This window comes from Lytechinus variegatus, chromosome 9 (assembly GCF_018143015.1).
Source record: "Lytechinus variegatus isolate NC3 chromosome 9, Lvar_3.0, whole genome shotgun sequence".
Lineage (NCBI taxonomy): Eukaryota > Metazoa > Echinodermata > Echinoidea > Temnopleuroida > Toxopneustidae > Lytechinus > Lytechinus variegatus.
In genome coordinates, this window is record NC_054748.1 from 14598011 (window position 1) to 14618539 (window position 20529).

The window sequence follows — 20529 nt, forward strand, 5'->3', positions numbered from 1 at the left end:
TATATACAATGTGTGAAATTGTTCTGGAAAGCGTCCAAACAAGTAGAATTATATAAGCAATCAAAATGCGAAGAAAATATAAAATACAGATGAAAATAGTTCATGTGAACTCCTGTTCACATATAAACGATGATCAGTTCCAAAATATTGTAAATGCTAAATGGCATTTCTCCAGTTGAAGTACATTCAGCTAAACAATAAAGAAATAAACTCAGCAAAGCGTCCAAGTTAGATAAGCATATCGAAATCATCGATATGAGGTTGTATGTTATTAATATTCACGCAGGAACGGTTTGAAGACAAAAATCTGAGCGTAAGGTGCAAACCGTTTACCGCTGCCACCAAATGTAACACTATAACGTTTTAATGATGGTTGAGTTATGGTAGCGTTCGATGGCGTATATATATATTGTGTTACAGTCGAATAAAGATGAGAAGACGATGATTATGCAGTTCCAATATAATATATTTATTCACCCTTCCTTGAAGGTAGAAAGGATGTAATATTGATGAGAAGTATACAATGAAGAAATATAAATAACAGTATATGTGAAAGCTATAGGACTCCTTTGTTTACGGCCATGGGATGGGCCAGGAGAACAAACTGTATGATTTTATGCGGGGTGGAGCGGTAGCTCAATAACCCCAAAATCTATCTGAAATATCTATTTAGTACAACTGTATTTATACCCTGGACTTGGTATGACAATCACAATGTTTCTTTGTTCTTGGACCAGTTGACTCATACTATTTCTGGGTAAGGAGGAAATGGGTGTGATAAGAAAGACCACAGTGAGTGAGAGTGGGAGAGAAAGACTGGGAGAAAGAGAGAACCAAGTATGAAGGAGAAACCTTGAGTCCCGTAATGGTCATTTTCATGGAAGAAACCTTGTGAGTGATGAATTGGACATAAACAAAGTGGTAGTGGGTTAGTGAACCTTTGATTATACAGTTCAACTAATATCTCTTATTTTAAAACATATATTGATTATTTCTACTCTTACACTAGCTAGGCTGTGCGTGTGTTTGTCACTGACACTGGGTTGCTTGCATGTTGTCGTGTGTTTTCGTATACCGACGAGCGCTGCTGTAAATCGTGTATAGCACCCATCACAAGATATAGTACACATTAGATAGGCCTTGCATCAATTGCACTTGTGAAATTGTTTCATGGGGAAGGGAATGAGAAGAGAAAACTTTAGAATTTGACTGAAGAGTGGTGGATTCAAGAGGGAGGGGGGGGTAGAAAAAAGCATATAGTTAGCTGGGGGGGGACTGAGAATGAGTTCTATACTGCTATCCTGTTCAACTTTTACTGACTTCTAGCCAGACTAGCCCCCATCCATTTAGAATACAAGCCATCTAACCCCCTCTCTCCCTGTCTCTCTCTCTTACACCCTGGCTTGGGCCCTTGTCATAGGAAGATGTGAATGTATAGTATGCTTGTATGTTGATTCTCATTTCTTTTTATTGTTATCTAATTTAACTCATGTGAATCTGGTATTGATATTGTGGGCAGATCTTGAATCCAGATATGCACACTATTCATATCTACAATTTGTATTATAGGATTTGGGCCCTACATTGCATCCATTGTTGAGCTACATATAGGCATTTAGGACATGTGGGATGTGTGTAAATCCATAGGGCCAACTGGAGTGTCCAGCTTTGCTGTGTTGACGGTTGATCTGTGCCCGTAGAATCGTTTCTTGAGTGTGGTCTTGGTTTCCCCTACGTATTGTACCCTACAAACTCTGCAAGTGATGAGATATACAACATTAGTGGTAGTGCATGTGATGTTGCCCTTGGTTCGGTGAGAAAGGCTGGTAGAGTTGCTGGTGAGAGTGTCGCCCTCGTGAATGTGTATTTCACATATAATACACCTGTTGCTGGTGCATTTGAAGGTGCCATGCTGTATGGGAGAAGAATGGTTAGTGAGGGAGGGCAATTCAGCACGAACAATGAGGTCCCTGAGATTCGGTGGGCGTCGGTATGCTAGAAGGGGAGTATCGGGAACGGCCTGTTGGAGACGATCAGAAGTGTGTAAAATGTGGTGGTTATCACACAGGATTTTGCGGAGAGGGGGTAGATTGGGATGGAAGGTGGTCACAAGCGGTATTCTGTCGGTGGTCTTCTTGTCACTTTTAGGTTTGAGAACTTCAGATCTAGGGAGAGAACGAACTTTGTTGATTGCCAGTTGGACTGCCCTGGCCCCGTGGCCCCTGGCACAGAGATGTTTCTGCAAATTCCTGGTATGGAAGGAAAAATCAGGGTCCTCGGAGCAAATACGGCGAAGTCTGAGGGCTTGACTGTAAGCGATGCCAGTTTTGCAGTGACGGGGGTGGCAGCTGGATGAGTGGAGGTACTGGTGGGTATCTGTGGGTCTAGTGTACATGGTAGTGGTGATACCGTTAGGCTTTTTCTGGACTGTGACATCAAGGAAGTGGGTTTCCGGTTGGGAGAAATCAGAAGTGAATTTGATGGTCCTGTGGAAGGAATTGATGTGGTCAATGAATGTGTGGAGGGCTATCTTCCTCCCTGGTCCAGATGAAGAAAATGTCGTCTATGTAACGCCACCAAATCCATGGGCGACAGGGGGCGGAATCTAACATCTGCTGTTCCAGCTTGGTCATGAAGAGACAGGCGAATGAAGGAGCCATCCGGGTGCCTATTGCTGTGCCGAATATCTGTAGGTAGTGCTGATCCATGAAAGTGAAGTTGTTTTTTGTGAGTACATGAGACATCAGAGATTTGATATCGGATATGGGGGGACTTGAATGGCCACTGGCGGTCAAGGCTTCACATGATGCTTGGATACCTTCATCGTGGGGAATATTGGTATACAGTGAAGAAACGTCTAAAGTGCCGATGATCGCAGTCTCGGGTATCTGGTCCTTGATGTCATTGAGTTTCCTGAGAAAGTCTGGAGTGTCGTGGATGTAAGAGGGTGCACGTGAGACAAGGGGTTTAATGTGATAATCAACAAAAAGGGAGATGTTCTCTGTTGGGGAACCATTTCCTGAGAGGATGGGTCGACCAGGGTTGCCAGGTTTGTGGATCTTGGGAGAAGATAGAAGCGGGCAGGTTAATTTTAACAAAGAGCTAGACAGTGGTTTAAAATAAACCTGATTTCAGATTACGGGTTATTTGGGTATTAGGCTACTTGGGCAATATTCACAAACGCGTCTTATCTCAGTCAGGACCATATTCGATATACCACTAACGAGAATGTTAATGCGAAAACGTTAGTTTCGAGGTTCAACCTGTTATGCAACATTGCGCAATACTTTGGCCGCTGTGCTATAGCTATGGGAAACCGACCTCCGGTTTTGACATTCGATGAAACAAAAAATTATTTCGCGCTATGTACAGGTTGGTTTATTTTCTAGTTCCCTGTGTTGGAAGATGAATAAATGAACTAGCGGTTCAGAATTTTTCAGAATAAACTAACCTGTACATTGGGCGAAATTCGCGTCGAAACAACAAGTTTGAATTTTGGCTAAGAAATCCTCAACGGTTGTTCGTACACTAGTCTCGGAAGGACAGTCGTATATAAGTTCGGACTGTCAACCCATATTAACACATATACAGCCAGCACACGATCGACGTATGCGTAGCATGCAATATGCATTGACTGCGAGCATGCGCTATTCACATGCAAGCTTGGTATGCTGGCATTGCATAACACCATGAACATGATGAACACTGATGCTTTGTCTTTTCGGAATAGTCTTTCATTCGAATTCTTTAGTAATACCTTGCACTGTGCCTTACTATCTTCCCGTCCCCTTTCCCGTTCTTTAAATAGATATCATTAAGGCATTCGTAATGAAAATGATACAAAAGACAACTGCTGTATCATTGGAGTGTGAGAGGAGAATTGGTGAAAAATATTTATTTTGTGACGACTCAAATAATTGGCAAAAATACGATAAGATGTTTCAACGGTAAGACTACCAATCTACGGATAAGAGAAGGATCTGTTACATAAACTGCAATTTAGCTTTTTTCGGGTCGAATCAGCTGCTTAGTTTGGCAGTACTCTGAGAGCAACTGGTAATATTATGGAGGCTGGGCTCCAATCAGAATTTGGGATTCCAACCTGAAAATCAGTTGGCAGGTTGGAGTTTTATGCAACAGACCCCAGATATGCCAGAGTATAAAACTCCCGCCAACATCTCTTCGGTTGGTGTTCCTGTGCCATATTTGCTGTGTGTGCTTTCATGAACAGGGGCTATATGGAGAGATTAACTTTCATTAACCATACATATATTATTTTTTTGGTTTATCACCAATGACTGTGGAAGCGATTGGTCCCAAACTGGGACGATCGAAGAAAAGTGTGCCACTTGTTATTTGTTGGAACAACTTAATGAAATGCATTTCTCAGTGATTGACTCACGATGGACAAGCGTGGAATACTCTAATTTGGAATAACATGATTTTCTGTGAAGTATCGCTGTTCTAATGGCAGGTTATCAATGGATTTCATTTTAAGGTAGGATACATGAACTCCTGTGGTTTCATAATCATAGTTGTGCGCTTATTTTACAAATGCTGAGCTAAGCTAGGCTACCCATGTGATTTCTCCATGGGCTGGAAGAGAGGATACAGAAGAGAGGGAGAGAGAGAGCGTGAGAGGGAAAGAGAAGCGGATAATCTTATGTGTATACAAGACGGTACGGGCAGACGGGTACACAATGTACTCTCATACTCATACACACCATGCACACGGGAGTTACGCCGATGCGAGATCGTAGAATGTTTCGCATTTGAGAAAACGGCTGTGAAAATGCTAGTTTTTTCGATCGCACAGAGCGTATCGATAGAGACGCCGACGCCGATCGAAATCCCTCTATGGGCATAAGTAAGCCATGAACGTTTCCACACTAATATTTCCTTAGTGGAAAATCGAATATGGTCCTGACTGTACCTTGTGCACATGAATTGCTAGTAGGAATACGACTTTGAACCCCAAAAGGGCAAACCACTCGGGCTGAGGTAATTGTTACTCAAAGCTATACATGATGTAAAATATGGACCGAGTGAAGCTCTCCTGTTGACGTACTTTTCAGTCGGCTCTCTTCTCGACTAGTATTCTAGTCGAGAAGAATCGAGGGTTCTCGAATGAACTTTTGTCTGAACTAGGGCTGAGATGGATTGTTAAAATCGCTGTGAACCTCCCAGTTTCGAGGAAGGAGCCTGTCTGCACAATGATTACCCCTCAATTTAACCTTGAAGTTGAAGACGCACCTTCTTCTTCTGTATCCTTCCTCCGCTGTATCGGAGATCCGCAGTTTGATACTGCATTAATGGTAGCGTTACATATTTTGACGTGAGAGTAAGGTAGATCGAGAGAGGTGAATCTTATGCAAGAAATTTAAGACAAGTAGGTTAAGGTCGTTTCTGGAGGAATCTGCTAATTCGACGTCAGGTAGAAACAGGACGGAAGCGGTAAATTGTTGAGGTTCTTGATCATTGAAATACACAGAAAAATACTGCAGTTCCTCGTCTTCTTTTATTAAGTGTAGAAGTGTTTTCCTGTGTGTGCTAAACGCTGGGCATTCTCCAACAAAATGTACAACGCTTTCCAGTTCGGAGTGGCAGAACTTACAGGACGTTGTGGTACTTTGATTCAGAGAGAATAATCTTCTATTCGTTGGGTATGTACTGCAGGATAATTGAGCTCTGGTGGATATAGCTTCCCTCAAGAGAGGGCTGGAGACTTGCTTTGGGTAATAATTCTTTTTATTACGTTGGGTCATGCCCGACCATAGACTTAGAGAAGATTTTTTAGCAACTGCAATTTCAAGGGCTGCATAGTGTTGTTTATAAATTTTTCCCATTGCTAGCTTCTTCCATACTTTATATGGAATGCGCTCTCTAAGGATGTTAGTGAGACTTGGAAGCTCATAACTATTGAGAATTTTTATCCAGCGTCTTACCAATGGTGTATTGTTTGCTATACCATTCAATAGGATTCTTCTTTCAGTGCGCTCGTTTGAAAGGCTTGCATATTGCCCAAGTAAGAGAAGAATTTCATAGTCGATTCGCTTATCCATTGGAAGGATATCTAGCAATAAATAAACAATTTCGTCAGCCGCACTCCTTGGCAAACCAAGCACTCTTTTAAAAAGAAAAGATTGAGCCTTGTTCAGACGGGACAGCATGTAGTTGGTAAGTTGGATAATCTGAATCCCATATAGCATTCTTGGTATGCAGAACATTTTCCAAAGATGAGTGCATATTGGTGGCAGCAGGCGTAAAGTTCCTTGGTTTGTTCCAGTAAGCGAGAAGAAGGTGTTATATCCCTTTGATATGATGTCATTGGTGTGATCAATATTACAATTGCTTTTTATTATGCCAAGGTGTGGGTGCTCTCTGCTTTCCTTGATCGTCATTCCTCCCATTTTCCACTCGATTGAACTTACACTGGTTGATGTTTTTTGTTTATTACTACTACGGCACTTTTTTGTGGATTAATTTTATATCTCCAGGCACAGGAATAATTGAAGGTGAGGTCCAGCATTGATTGGAGTTCACGAGGGCATGTACTGATAAGAGCAACGTCATCTGCTAGTACTATCACTCCCATGTAGCAACCGTTAATAGAGCATCCTAGACAAGCATTCCTTAGTGATTTGATCAGGCCATCGATGAAGACTGTATAAAAGGTGGGAGAGAGCACACTTCCCTGTTTTACACCTTGAAGGATTTGAAAAGGAGAGCTGACTTTTCCTTCCCACATGACTCTACTGGTACTACCATTGTAGAATTCTTCCAGTGTAGATAACAGAGATTCATGGAGGCCTAGGTTTTGAAGCTTAGAAAATAGGCCTTTATGCCAAACGATGTCACCCCTCAATTTAACCTTGCAGTATCTGCGCACGCGCTACGTTCGCGCGCGCACGCATAACCTCACCCTCTCCCTCTCGCACACTTTTATCTACTAAACAATCAATCCATTTATATGCAAGTGTTCAAAGAAGTCCCGACATCGTCTATTTCAGTCTATTATGGTGGCGCACATTGGTGTTTACATTACAATTCATTTGGTATGTATGTGATGAAGTGTTGTTCTACCATATAAACTGGGCAAGATAAATCCTTTCACCACTCACTAATTGAAATCATTTTGGCATCAAAATGTTTGAGTTTAATCATATCAACGGAAAAGTATAGACCTAAAATGATGAAAGAATTCCAAATAATATCTCATCAGTTTATAATACTCATTTTGTCCATTCAAGGTCAATAATTATGACTGATATTAATAGAAAGGCTATATATTTTCCTTGCTGATCTTGCGTGTCATGATCTTTAATTACCTCCGTCATTTTTACCACTGCCATTATTACCTCTGCCATAGAAAGGCTATACCGTGTGGGCACTAGTATTCAACCCGGCAAAATTCAAAGATTTTGACATATTACCGAAAATATTTAGAAATTGGGAATTTATCTTAATTTCATACCTTTGTTGTTTTCAGGGTTATCTGTTGTCGGTATTTTCTTTATCAATCTGTCAACTGTATGCGCGTAGGATCGAATTATGCGGCGATGGCCTTTTGCAGTGAAATGCACTAGTATTCAACCTAGTGAGGATAGACGGCAAATCTCAAAAGGGTTTAGATTGCTAAATTAGATCTAGATCTATGTAAGTCTCTGGCTTTGATTAATTCCCTGTTTGGTCTCATCTCAAATGGTCTAGTCCATATTCGGATGGGACAAGGGCAGATTGAGAGACAGGGCCATCTTTCATAGCTAGGTTGAATACTAGTGCTGACGGATTGAATGCTAGTGCCAAAAACCATCGCCGTATAATTTTATTGCCCGCGCACACAGTCGACTGGTTGAAGAAAAAAATAACGGGAAAAGAATAATCAGCATTTGCTCTTCGAAATAAGACGGGTCTGAATTTCAGGTAAATTCCATATTTCTATATATTTGAGGAAACTCTCCAAACGGGTTGAAAACTAGTGCCCTTACGGTATATTTTCCTTGCTGATCTTGCATGTCATGATCTTTAATTACCTCCGTCATTTTTACCACTGCCATTATTACCTTTGCCATTTTTACCTCTGCCATTATTACCTCTGCCATTTTTACCTCTGCCATTTTTACCTTTGCCATTATTACCTCTGCCATTTTTACCTTTGCCAATTTTACCTCTGACATTTTCACCTTTGCCATTATTACCTCTGCCATTTTTACCCGGCACCTTTCAAATTAAGGATGCTGATTCATTCATGGTCTGCACCGCAAACGACCACAATTATGTCAAAGTCCACACCCATGCGTGCTCTTATGTTATTTGTTGTTCATTCTTTATGTATGTATTATATTAATTTGTATTTAATCGTACCATGGTGGTGCCCCACCCATAATTTTTTTTTAGTGAAAACTTCTAGGGGCTCCCAATCCCAAGTTTTTACCTAATTCGTATATACTTCTATTATTATGATTGATTGAAATAAATTTTGAATTGACTTGATATGTCGAAGACAGTCATGAATAGTCATATTGGGTCCGGAACTGTGGGAAAATAATTCCCGCCGGGCACAGGTTCTTTTCGAAATCGAATCTAAAAACGACAAGGGGCCCATTGAACACCGCCGGAATTTCTCTCGTTTTACGAAAATGCAAACGTTAACCGAAACATAAACGGCAGGTTACGGTCAAAGGTTAAACTGCTCCATAGGTTCCGGCCTTGCTAACCTGAAATTAATTCAGGAAAGTTTCCTTAAAGAGCGAGACTTTCGGACTTGTGTGTCAAGATGTTTCACTATTACATTGCGATGTGTTCATTTGTTTATTTATTTGAATTGTGTTTTTAAAAGGAAAAAAACATGATAGGCACAGCAGTTTTACATCATGGTCATGATACAACACGTTTGACATGTTTGAAAAATTATATCGTCAATTACAGTGCGTCCCAAAATAAACGAAACCGAGATTTAGCGATCATTTATCATTACTTAATCATAAATAAAATAGACAAATGACCTACCAATTTAAAGCTTAGAATCTCCTCTTTCATCTGATATTACTTAGCTTATTTCTTATTCACGCATGAGTGAGCAAAAACAATTTGAAGAAAGGATACCAAAAACTCATTTGGCGAGGGGTATCTGGGTTTCAAAAAGAAAACCACATTTCTGAAAAGTTCAAAATCTGCTCTTTAATTTGGTACCTCAATTACAGAAAATGGTCAAGAAATAAAAAGTTCTGGTCATTTGAAATAAGGCTTGTATTTCCATAATTTCATGAGATAAACGTGTTTTCACCGGTTTCCCACAGAAGCTTTCGCATAGTGATCAAAAGATTTAATGCATGGCTGATCGTCAACAAAACGGAGTTTTGAGTGAGTTTGAAAGCCAGCCTGGAGAACCTCTTCATTTTATGAAATTATTGAAATTCAAGCCTCATTTCAAATGACCAGAACTTTGTTATTTCTTGACCATTTTCTGTAATTTAGGTATCAAATTAAAGAGGAGATATTGAACTTTTCAAAAATGTGGTTTTCCTTTTGAAACCCAGATACCCCCCGCCAAATGAGTTTTTGATATCCTTCCTTCAAATTGTATTTGCTCACTCATGCGTGAATGAGATATAATGTAGGTAATATCAAATGAAAGAGGAGATTCTAAGCTTTAAATTGGTAGGTCATTTGTCTATTTTATTCATGATTAAGTAATGATAAATGATCGCTAAATCTCGGTTTCGTTTTTTTCTGGGACGCACTGTAATTGACGATATAATTTTTCAAACATATCAAACGTGTTGTATCATGACCATGATGTAAAACTGCTGTGCCTATCATGTTTTTTTCCTTTTAAAAACATAATTCAAATAAATAAACATGATTGAAAATTACAAGAAGACAATACATTACTGTAAATAAATTAAAAATTAAAGGAAAGTATACAATTCCTCCTCGCCCCCAAAAAAATTGAGATTTAGCGATGATCTATCATAACTTAATCACAAATGACGTAGACAAATGATCTACCGTTCTAAAGCTTAGAATCTCTTCTTTCATTTGAAATCAGTTCGATTATTCTTTAATCACGCATGAGTGAGCAAAAAACATTGAAGAAAGGATACCAAAAACTCATTTGGCGGGGGGGGTAGCTAGGTTACATGCCTAAAAAATTCAGTATCTGCTCTTTTATTTGATGCCTTAATCACAGGTAAAATGCTAAGAAGTAAACAGCTTCTGATCCTAACATTCGAAACAAAACAATGCTGATATTCCCATAATTCATTAAACCAACATGTTTAAACCGGTACTGCGTCTTTATTGTGACCACAAAAAAGTGAAATTACATTAGTAAACAAATAAAATTAGATATAACGATACATTTATCAATTATGCCTAGAAACATAAATTGTATCGGATTTGTACACAAATTCGCGTTATCGAGCAATTTGGGGTCCGATATGCGCTTGTAGTAAATATTGCTTGTCCCGGACCCGAAAATTTGGTCTCAAAACATGCCTGAGCCTTGAAAAAGAACAAAATGGTCACAGCGCCGCGCAACTTTTTCTCGTTACATATCGCAAAAAGAATGTCAAGGGGGTTCATTTAAATAAAAGAACTACATTCAGGTCAAAATACACTTTGCAAGAATATCTATAATTCCTTCCTGATCAAATCTGTTAATTCACAGTATCTATTCAAGTTTTTGTTGTGTTTAGAGTATTTTTAAAATTCTTCGTCTGATCAGTTGACATGGTTGATGAGATACATAACTGGAAAATTTATTTGAAGATGACATTAAGAAAATTGAGTTCAGATGCATTTGCATAGTAATCAATTTTGAAGAATTGGTGTCATTATCAAATGAAATATTACACGTGGTTTGATTATTGTTATCACAAGAATTCAAATTTGCAATAATATAAGACTTATCATGCCTCTTTCAACACTATTCGCAAACGCGTCTTACCTTCAGCATAAAATGCTAGCATAGATACGAATATAAACCAGGGAAGGGCAAACCACTTTGGCCGATGCATTCGTTCCCCAAAGCTAAACATGATGTACAGTCTTTGACATGAAACGAGTGAAGTTTTGAGAGTTTTCCTGCTGACGAAATTCTCAGTCGGCTCTCTTTCACCTGGAAGTATACTAGCCTAGAAGAATCGAGGTTGGTCGAATGTAATTCCGAACTGTCGGAGGTAGGGCTTATATGGATATTTGTGGGGGGGGGATGGTTGTGAACATCCCCATGTCGGCATGGTCGTGGAAGGAACCTCCCCATTCTGAGGAAAGAACCTCCCAACTTCGCGGATGCAACCTGTCTGCAGAATGTTCTCCCATCCTAACCTTCATGACCTTACAGCAAAACATTTCCCTGGAAACCGGGGTGCTGTGCGTATTATTATCCTTTTTTTTCTTTGTCCAATTTACGTCAGCATCCCATTAACAAAAATCCAACAACAACAACACGCGCTACGTACTACGTACGCGGGCGCGTCATAGTCTAGTGGTTCTGACTCTCGCCTTTCAAACAGAGGGTCGTGGGTTCGAATTCTAACCATGGCGCGTTTTCCTTCAGCAAGAAATTTATCCGCACTGCGCTGCACTCGACCCAGGTGAGGTGAATGGGCACCCGACAGGATTAATTCCTTGCATGGTCTGAGCGCCAGTGATGGTAGCTCGAGCTAAAGCCGGGGTAATAGTAGCAGCGCTTTGTGTCTTCAGGCAAAAAGCGCTTTATAAATACAGCTATTATTATTATTATTATTACTTACACACACCCGCGCACAATGCAACATCTCTCTGCACACTCTCCCGCTTACGCACTTTTTCTAGTCAACAGTCTATTTATTATGTTTTTTTTTTTTGCCCTCCCACTGTCTGTCCCCATCTTTCTCATATTCATGGAAGGTCAAATGCAATGTTAGGTGTAATGATTCTAGCAGATTTCGTTATAAAACCGACATGAACTCAGCAGGGCCGATAATGTTCTGCGCTGTTCAATTGTTGTATATTTATGTCAATCGTGTTGGTTCTTTGCATGGGTATTTGAAATAAAATTTCCCTTCTTTCTCTTATTTAATGTCTTCTGTTTGTTTCAAACGCTATCAGAGGTAATTCAAGATTGCTTTACTTTATTAAATCATTTTTTTTCCGAGAAGGGGACTAGTGGGTAATTTGATTTACACTTCCAGGAGCAAGGACCAGTGAAAAATTTGTTCTTTCATCTCTCCCAAAAGAACAGGGTTGACATCAAAGTAGTTAGTATAGACCTCCTTAAAAAAATCAGGAACAAGGGTAGGCCTTATGGAGAAAAAGAAAGACAGAGAGTGAAAATAAGACTTCGGAATATTATGCAAAATCTACTAATTTTGATATTCATTATAAAAAAAATCGAAAGTCTTGCTCTACCTTACTCTAAGATTTTGAATGTTAAATCAACATTTGAAAGGTTGGAGGAGTGACAACCTTTTCAATATGTTACATCGAACCTTGTGTAATGCTCAATCCAACCTTTTAAGTGTTGGGTAGAACCATTTAAAGGGGTAAATGCAACATTTAGAAAATGTTGTCACTCCTCCAACCTTTCAAAATGTTACGTTGACGTTTCTTTTTTGAGACTGCTGGGACTCTCTTCAAATTTGTGGCTCGTTTTGCCACTACCAGGGAGGTGTACTGGTAGTAAAGTACTGAACAGGGTTTTATTTCTAAAGTGGTACTCCGAGTTCGTCAAATAAGAACTGACAGAGAAGAAGTGAGAAGCGCCAGAATTCAAGCAATATTCTCAATTTTCAAATACAATGCGAAACATTTAACTTGATCATCTATCTTCTCTTACGCGGTGTTTAATAAAAAAATGACGCCCCTTCTTAAATTGTTATTCTAAATCATGTCGTTAAGTATATTGATAGTTTATGATCTTATTTATCGTGTTTGTGAGCAGTGGAGTACACATGGAAGGAGGGGGGGGGGGCTTTGAAACGCATGCACCCCACCCCCCCCCAAAAAAAAAAAAGAGAAAAGGAAGGAGAGATGGATGAAACACATTTTTTGTACGCCTTAATACCAGGGATTTATTTGTTATTCATCACGCATGTCAAAATCAACTTAATATTACAAAATATCTTATTTCTATTAAGCATCATTTCAGAGATACACCAGAAAGCGACTGTTATCGCTATATCCATGTTCTTGTCGATATTCACTTTTTAATAAACAAAAAGTATTCATATGAATTTCGACATTAAAAGTATGTATAGAAATCACTTTAACGTAAGTAAATAAAATCACATTGAATAAAACATGAACTAAAGCATTACATTGCGGACAGTATTTGTCGTCAGCGATAAGCTATTTAAAAATATTAAATGAAATATGATATTATTTGTTTAATGTTGTATGAAAGTCTATAACGAAATTGGATTTTGTAATAAAAATTGTCAAAATATTTGATCGCTTACAACTTGTTATAGATGATGCTCGATACTCCAAATCTGACCCGTATTTTTTTTTTTTGGGGGGGGCATTACGCCATTGATTATAAGTATTAATTGGATGGAATTAATTCCCATATCCACCTTTTGTTTTACTTTTCGATTATTTCTTATATTTTATGTCTGTATAATTGAAAATATATTTTCACTTTGATACTCTTTGCACAGATCACATTTGTAACAACGGCAGAAATGCAAGACATAATATTATAAAAGATATAGCAAATCTGCATAAGAAACAAATGCATATAAAAAAGAGCTATTATTGTAATACATTAGTGACATTAAAAAAAATAAAAAAAAGAGGAAAGTGAGTACACATGAACATTGAAGGCAGAGCGGAGGTGATATCTTTTCGTAGTTCTTGTGCACCCCACGCGAGAAGGCACCAGATAATTTTTTTTCATGTAAAATAGCAAAGTTTATCATGTATAACACATTTTACTTTCATGTCCTCCATATCATAACCGTTTTAGGGCATACAATTTATATAATGTATAGTGCGTGTAAAAAAATTATACCTCGGAATAATCCCGTAAAATAATATATTTGTGATATCATAAAGCTTTTTCCACAATTATGTACTGGTACAGGTCTCTTTCGGCGAATGGCGATATAACTTTCGAAAATCTTTTCCCGTGAGTGAGCAATATTTTTAAAAGGATTTCAGCAAAAGTTGCAAAGTTATAACATTACACGTTAGTCATAAAGATTACATGGATTGTTGCTGAGAACATTTCTTATAAATAACCTTTTCCCCTTTTAATTTGTTTCCTTGCCCAAACACTCTCTCGAGCGACAATGCAGGGGTTATTTTTGCCTCATGGAGCAGGGCCCTGGGAATGCTTTTTTCTTCTTTTTTTTGCTGGGGGCTGAACTAAATTCGACAAGCAAAAGAAAAGAAAGGTTCAATTCAAAGACCGTTTTGATCCCAAGAAATTAGACAAGCATAAAAGGGGGTAACACGAAATGTTAGTCATTTTACTTGACATCTGCCCAATGTGACACACCTACCAGAGTACCAGAGTGATGTATTTTTTTAATTCCCATTTCTTTTTCAAGTGTTGTTTTTTTTACTATACGCACTCTATAAATTTATTCATTTATAAATCACTTATACACGACTTTATTATTAATACGCACTGTATATATTATTTCATTTATTTTTTTTTTTTTTTTTTTTTTTTTTATTGATAAATTCATATTCCACAATCATCAAAGTACATTTCGTAATAAATCATGTTTACAATGAAAAAAATGCATAACACATGCAGGACTGAAACGTACAATGAAAAGAAAAAAAGTGGAGGGGCCTACTATATACATCACTTATACACGAACTTTCATGAATATTGCCATGGAATGCATTAACCGACCAACAAGGTTACGATTATATCGTACTCTCTGACATTTTTTTTTATATATGGATATATTTGTTGACTGGTCCGAGCGGTGATGAGAAAATTTAAAGACAAGGATGCACTTCATCGGTAATCAGCAATCAGAATCAGAAATGAATACATTCATAATCATCCGTCCACGAGCTTCCTGAAGTACTTTCGACAGTAGCGAACTAAACAAAGTACCTCGATCGTGACGACATTCTGGGGCTTCTGTACAACCTGTTTGTGCATTGGAGTCCGGGTATCCTCCTAAAGTATAGTTAAGGTTCTCAGTTGTCCTTGGGTTATCTCCCCTCTCGATCCTCACACAGATATACTTCATGTCTTTGCATTCAGAAAATGAGAAGTCCAGATTTGTAAACTCGAGTTTTCCTCTTTTGCTGAAGTACTGGTCTTTTTGAGTCGGATCTAGAATGTCCTCTTCGAATCCAATCCTTCGTGATAAATGATAAAACGTTTGGAAAATTTGGTGCAGCCAGCAAATAAATAAGTGGAATGCCTCTGGCAGTCTCGTCTGCATTACGAGATTTAATATAGCAGCAGTTCTAACTTTGAAAACTACTTTAAAATAATCATTCACAAAAACACCATTTATATGATGACATAATACCACGTTCATTGACCAAAAATTACATTTGAACGGTGACTTAAAACTTGTCAACTACACCCATGTCCACATTTCATTCACTCTATCCATAAAATTTCAAAGCTATGATGGCAATTCAACAATTACCCCAACATGGTCCAATTTTATTGACCTTAACTGACCTTTGACCTTGGTTTTGTGACCTGAACTCGTCCAGGATCTTCAGTGATACTTGATTACTCTTATGTCCCAAGTTTTGTGACCTAGATCCATAAACTTTCAAAGTTATGATGGTAATTCAACAAATACCCCCAACTTGGCCAAAGTTCATTGACCCTAAATGACCTTTGACCTTGGTCATGTGACCTGAAACTCAGGCAGGATGTTAACTAACACTTGATTGACCTTATGTCCAAGTTTCATGAACTAGATCCATACATTTTCAAAGTTATGACAGTAATTCAACAAATACCCCAACTTGACCAAAGTTCATTGACCCTAAATGACCTTTGACCTTGGTCATGTGACCTGAAACTTGAGCAGGATGTTTATCACTACCTGATTAACCTTATGGCCAAGTTTCATGAACTAGATCTATATACTTTCTTAGTTATGATGTCATTTCAAAAACTTAAATTCGGTTAAGATTTTGAAAATAATTCTCCCAACATGGTCTAAGTTCATTGACCCTAAATGACATTTGATCTTGATGATGTGACCTAAAACTCAGGCCTAATGTTTAGTAATACTTTATTAACCTTATGGCCAAGTCTCATGAACTAGGTGTATATACTTGCTAAGTCATGATATCATTTCAAAAACTTAACCTTAGGTTAAGATTTGATGTTGACGCCGCCGCCGCGGGAAAAGCGGCGTCTATAGTCTCGCTCTGCTATGCAGGCGAGACAATAAACCAGTACCTCTCTCTCACTCTGACACAAACACACCCACCCCTCCTTCTGAGAACTGTTATTCATATAGCAACCGGAAAAAAATGACTGTGGCGTTCTGGTTAGGTTTGGTTCAAAATTATCACTTAAAAAGACGTTTTCCAAAAGTTGGATATACAATACATTACTATTCGTTTGACACCACCTTTTAAGTAAGTCATGTAGAATTGTTAAAGAAATAAATAATCAGTGAAGTACTTGTAAGCAAATAAAGTAGGGGATCCGCTAAAAAGCAAAACCTGGATAATTCGGAGGACTCAAAGGGCTGTTTACGTTCAACAGAAGAGGGCGAAAGAACCTGAAATGAATCCATATAATTATTTTCGGTTACACACTGGGCCTACAATTCTGGCATTTTTCGTAAGACCAACGGCCATCTTATATATATTCATGGTTTATTTATTCCAAAAACAATACACATTTGGCAGCCAATGGCTGAAGAAATGTGTTTACAAATGGTTCACATATATATCATATATATATACATATAAAAAAAGATACAAATTTAAAATGATACCTGTATTAGACCTCTAATACATGTATTAGACCTCTTACGATTTATTTTGTAGCAAGATGGTCTTATGCGCAACTCACGGCACATTTTCAATTAATTCGTAAGACGATTTTACGAATTTTTGCACATTTCGTCCGGTCTATAAAAAGACGCTGCCGTGTCCCGTAATCATTCATAAGGCGTTATTACGAACGTCGTAAGAGCCCTCTACGAACAGCTGCAGCTGGGGCGTCTAACGGCCATAGTAATAATTTCAGGCTTAAAGAATACCCTTTCCATCCTACAAAATCATGCTTGATCCAAATGTTGTTCATACGACGCTCGTACGGCCGGCCTTCCGAGAGAGGGTTTTGGATTACACCCTATGAAATTCTTGAACAAAACCAGTGACCGAGTTACAAACTTACGAATGGTCTACGAACGGCGTGTGTGTGTACGCTGGTATCATAAGACGTCTTGAGAAGTTATTACTAAGGGGTCAAAAAACCGTACGGTGTTCGTAGCCGTTCTTAAATCTCGAGGCCTTACCTTTGTCCATTGCCGTCTGGAGTGGCTGAAGCCCAAGCAGAAAGCTTCCAAAGGTCTTCTCCGGAAACTCCACTGGTGCCCAAAGCATCATGAAACTTGATAGAAACACCAATGCTAACTTGGTTGTTCCCTCCCTCTACAATAGTATCTCTGTATGTGATAAGAGGCAGGACTGTCATCACCAGGACTTCTGTTAGGGTTAGAAGCAGTCAAGCATAGAATAAACCAAATTCGTACAATCATTATTTTTGTTCTCTGATGTTATATTAAGCCTGTGAAATTAGCATACTATCACAAGGTTGTGCTTCCCCAACTAGCGTGCACTGTTCATGAGGACAGAATCTGGGAAAGATTCCTCAAGATCTCTATGTTTTTATGATGTTGCATCCGAAAATATCTTTCCTACAAAAAAGTCCTGCATTATCGGTTTTTAATGTAAATCTAGTTTTTCTTAAACTTCCGTCACTGGTCTTCGTGGTGATGAGCTTAACGTACTGAAAACATTGTGAGCTATAATCATTGTATTGGACTCTGTCTTTAAGAATGTATGCATGCGAATAAAATGTGTTTAAATGAGTATATAATTAAAGATATTGCCATCGATCATAACACCTACTATACGAGCAGATGTTACAACATATTCCCTCAGGTTTTATTGGCGTATCGCAGAGTGTTGGCTGACAAGTCTCAATCACACATGTAATACTAGCATTGTCGCAGGCACAGGTAGTACATTCGTCCACAGCCCACTTTTCGGAGTGCAAGTACGGCAATCCTCGATAAACACATGGCAAAAGACCCTCGCCAGAGCTGACGCTGTCTGACCCCTGAGCTGCAGATAGAAAATAAGAAAGGTTTTTGCTTGATTTTGGCCCAATCTTTATTAAATCATAAAAACATATACCAATAGGCCTGGCATATATGGGTGTAATCTTGCACCCTAAATGGCAAAAGGTGCAAAAATGCACCTTATTATCATTATTTGCACCTAGAAATGCTCGTTTCCACTCGAAAAGATGCAAATTTGAACTTGTTTAAGGTGCGTAATACTTGACATTAAAAAAGGTTCAAACTTGAATCATTTTTCATATCTGTTTCCTATGGGATGCTTAATATAACTGGCTTACATGGCAGAGGAATAAAGTGAATAGCTTCTTTATTACTGTTAATTGGTCCGAATAATTTTATGGATTCAGTTACGGAGATTTAAGCCTATGCTTCATAACATTGTTAATCAGCAGTCGGGACTTCAACAAACACATTCATTACCCACTATTTACGAGTATGCTGAAATACTTTTGACAGTAGCGAACGAAACAAATTAGTACCTTGACTACGTCGACATTCTGGAGCTCTTGTACAACCAGTCTGTGCATTGGAGTCTGGGTATCCTCTTAAAGTATAGACGATGTCTCCAGTGGTTCTTGGGTTATCTCCCCTCTCGATCCGCACACAGATATACTTCATGTCTTCACAGTCGGTCATCGGGTCAGAAAAGGAGAAGTCCAGATTGGTAAACTTGAATTTTTCTCTCTTCTTGAAGTACTTGTCTTTTTGTTTCAGATCTAGAATATCCTCGTTGAATCCAATCCTTTGTGATAAACAATAAGACATTTCAAAATTTGGGTGCAGCAAGCATTAACCAGGATACCTCTCTCTCTCTCCCCCACTCAAACACACACACATACTTTTTTTTGAAAACTGTTATCCATATACAGGTTTAGACCCCCCCCCCCAAAAAAAAAGGTGGGGTTCAGGTTTGGTGTTGTTTAAAATTGTCAATAGCAAAAATAATTTCCACGAAATGGGAATACAATATGTTACCCTTCGTGACTTTTACATCACCTCTAAGTAAGTCATGCTCCAAGGAGGATCAAAACCTTGATGAGGTCTTGGAGCTTGTGTGTCTCAGTGACCCAAAAGAGCTATGCTGGCTGGAGCTTGTCGTGATGGGCTTTCAAAGTCATCAACAGATGCATCTATGATTGGCAATGGTGAAAGCCGGAAGGAAGCCATTGACAGGAAATCGGAAGTCCTAAATGCCAACCATAGAACTAAGATAGGATTTTGGAGTGTAAGGACAATGTTTGAAACAGGGAAGCTTGCACAACTTACTTCAGAAATGAGAAACTATCATATTGATCTTATTGGAATAAGAGAAAATAGGTGGACAGGATCATTAAAGAATATCTCTAACACAGGAGAGACTGTCTTGTTCTCCGGGAGAGATGACAACCAGCATCATAGGAGTTGCAATCATATCGAGGAAAGGAGTAGAAAAAAGCTTGATGGAATGGGAACCTACAGTAGGCTGATCAAAGTCAGGTTGAAGGGAAAGCATGTAAATAGTACAATTCTACAATGGTATGCTCCAACAAATGATAGTGACAATGTTAGGGATGAGAGCAAAAATATCACAGCATTCCCCCTGCAGGCTATCCCTAAAGCACGCCCCAATTAAGAACCCCATGCCCCCTGCAGGCGGTCATCACTTGCTCTTTAGTAAAGATAATTTTTATGAGCAAGTACAAGCTGAACTAAGTAAAATCCCAGAACATGACATGAAAATTATAATGGGAGATTTGAACGCAAAAGTCGGGAATGATAACACAAGCAATGAAAGAGTAATGGGGGAAAACATGGCTGTGGAAGTGTGAAAGACAAGGGCGAAAGGCTGATCGACCTATGTGCGGCCAAAAACCTGGTCATTGGAGGAACAATTTTCCCACATAAAGACATTCACAAACTAACTTGGACCTCACCTAATAACATACATGTGATAAAAACCAGACTGACCATATCATGATAAATGGCACGTGGAGACTTGTAAAGATGATGAAAGGGGCTGATATCAGCAGTGACCACTATCTGGTTATAGCATCGTTTAAAATGAAACTAAGAAAAACAGGAAACAAAAAGTAAGGAAGGAGACAGTTTGATATTGAATAACTGAAAGACCCCAAGGTCAGAAAATCCTTTATACTCCAACTACAGAACAGGTTCCAGACCCTTGCTGATCATCATATGATGACACTATGCAAGAAGTAAACGATAAATGGGATAGAACCAA

General features: G+C 38.7%; 2 protein-coding genes across 2 annotated transcripts; both read right to left on the reverse strand.

The window, feature by feature from the left end:
* Positions 1–14920: 14920 nt before the first annotated feature.
* Positions 14921–17643, reverse strand: LOC121421038. The gene is made up of 2 exons (XM_041615635.1): positions 17460–17643; positions 14921–15315 (listed from the first exon to the last, which is right to left on the reverse strand). Exons 1-2 carry the CDS (start codon positions 17636–17638, stop codon positions 14973–14975), a joined length of 522 nt encoding a protein of 173 aa, XP_041471569.1. The 5' UTR covers positions 17639–17643; the 3' UTR covers positions 14921–14972.
* Positions 17644–17743: 100 nt separating this feature from the next.
* On the reverse strand, positions 17744–19169 carry LOC121422158 (cysteine-rich motor neuron 1 protein-like). Its single transcript, XM_041617057.1, has 2 exons — positions 18788–19169; positions 17744–18291 (listed from the first exon to the last, which is right to left on the reverse strand). The coding sequence occupies exons 1-2, from the start codon at positions 19071–19073 to the stop codon at positions 18044–18046; spliced, it is 534 nt and encodes a 177-aa protein (XP_041472991.1). The 5' UTR covers positions 19074–19169; the 3' UTR covers positions 17744–18043.
* Positions 19170–20529: the final 1360 nt, after the last annotated feature.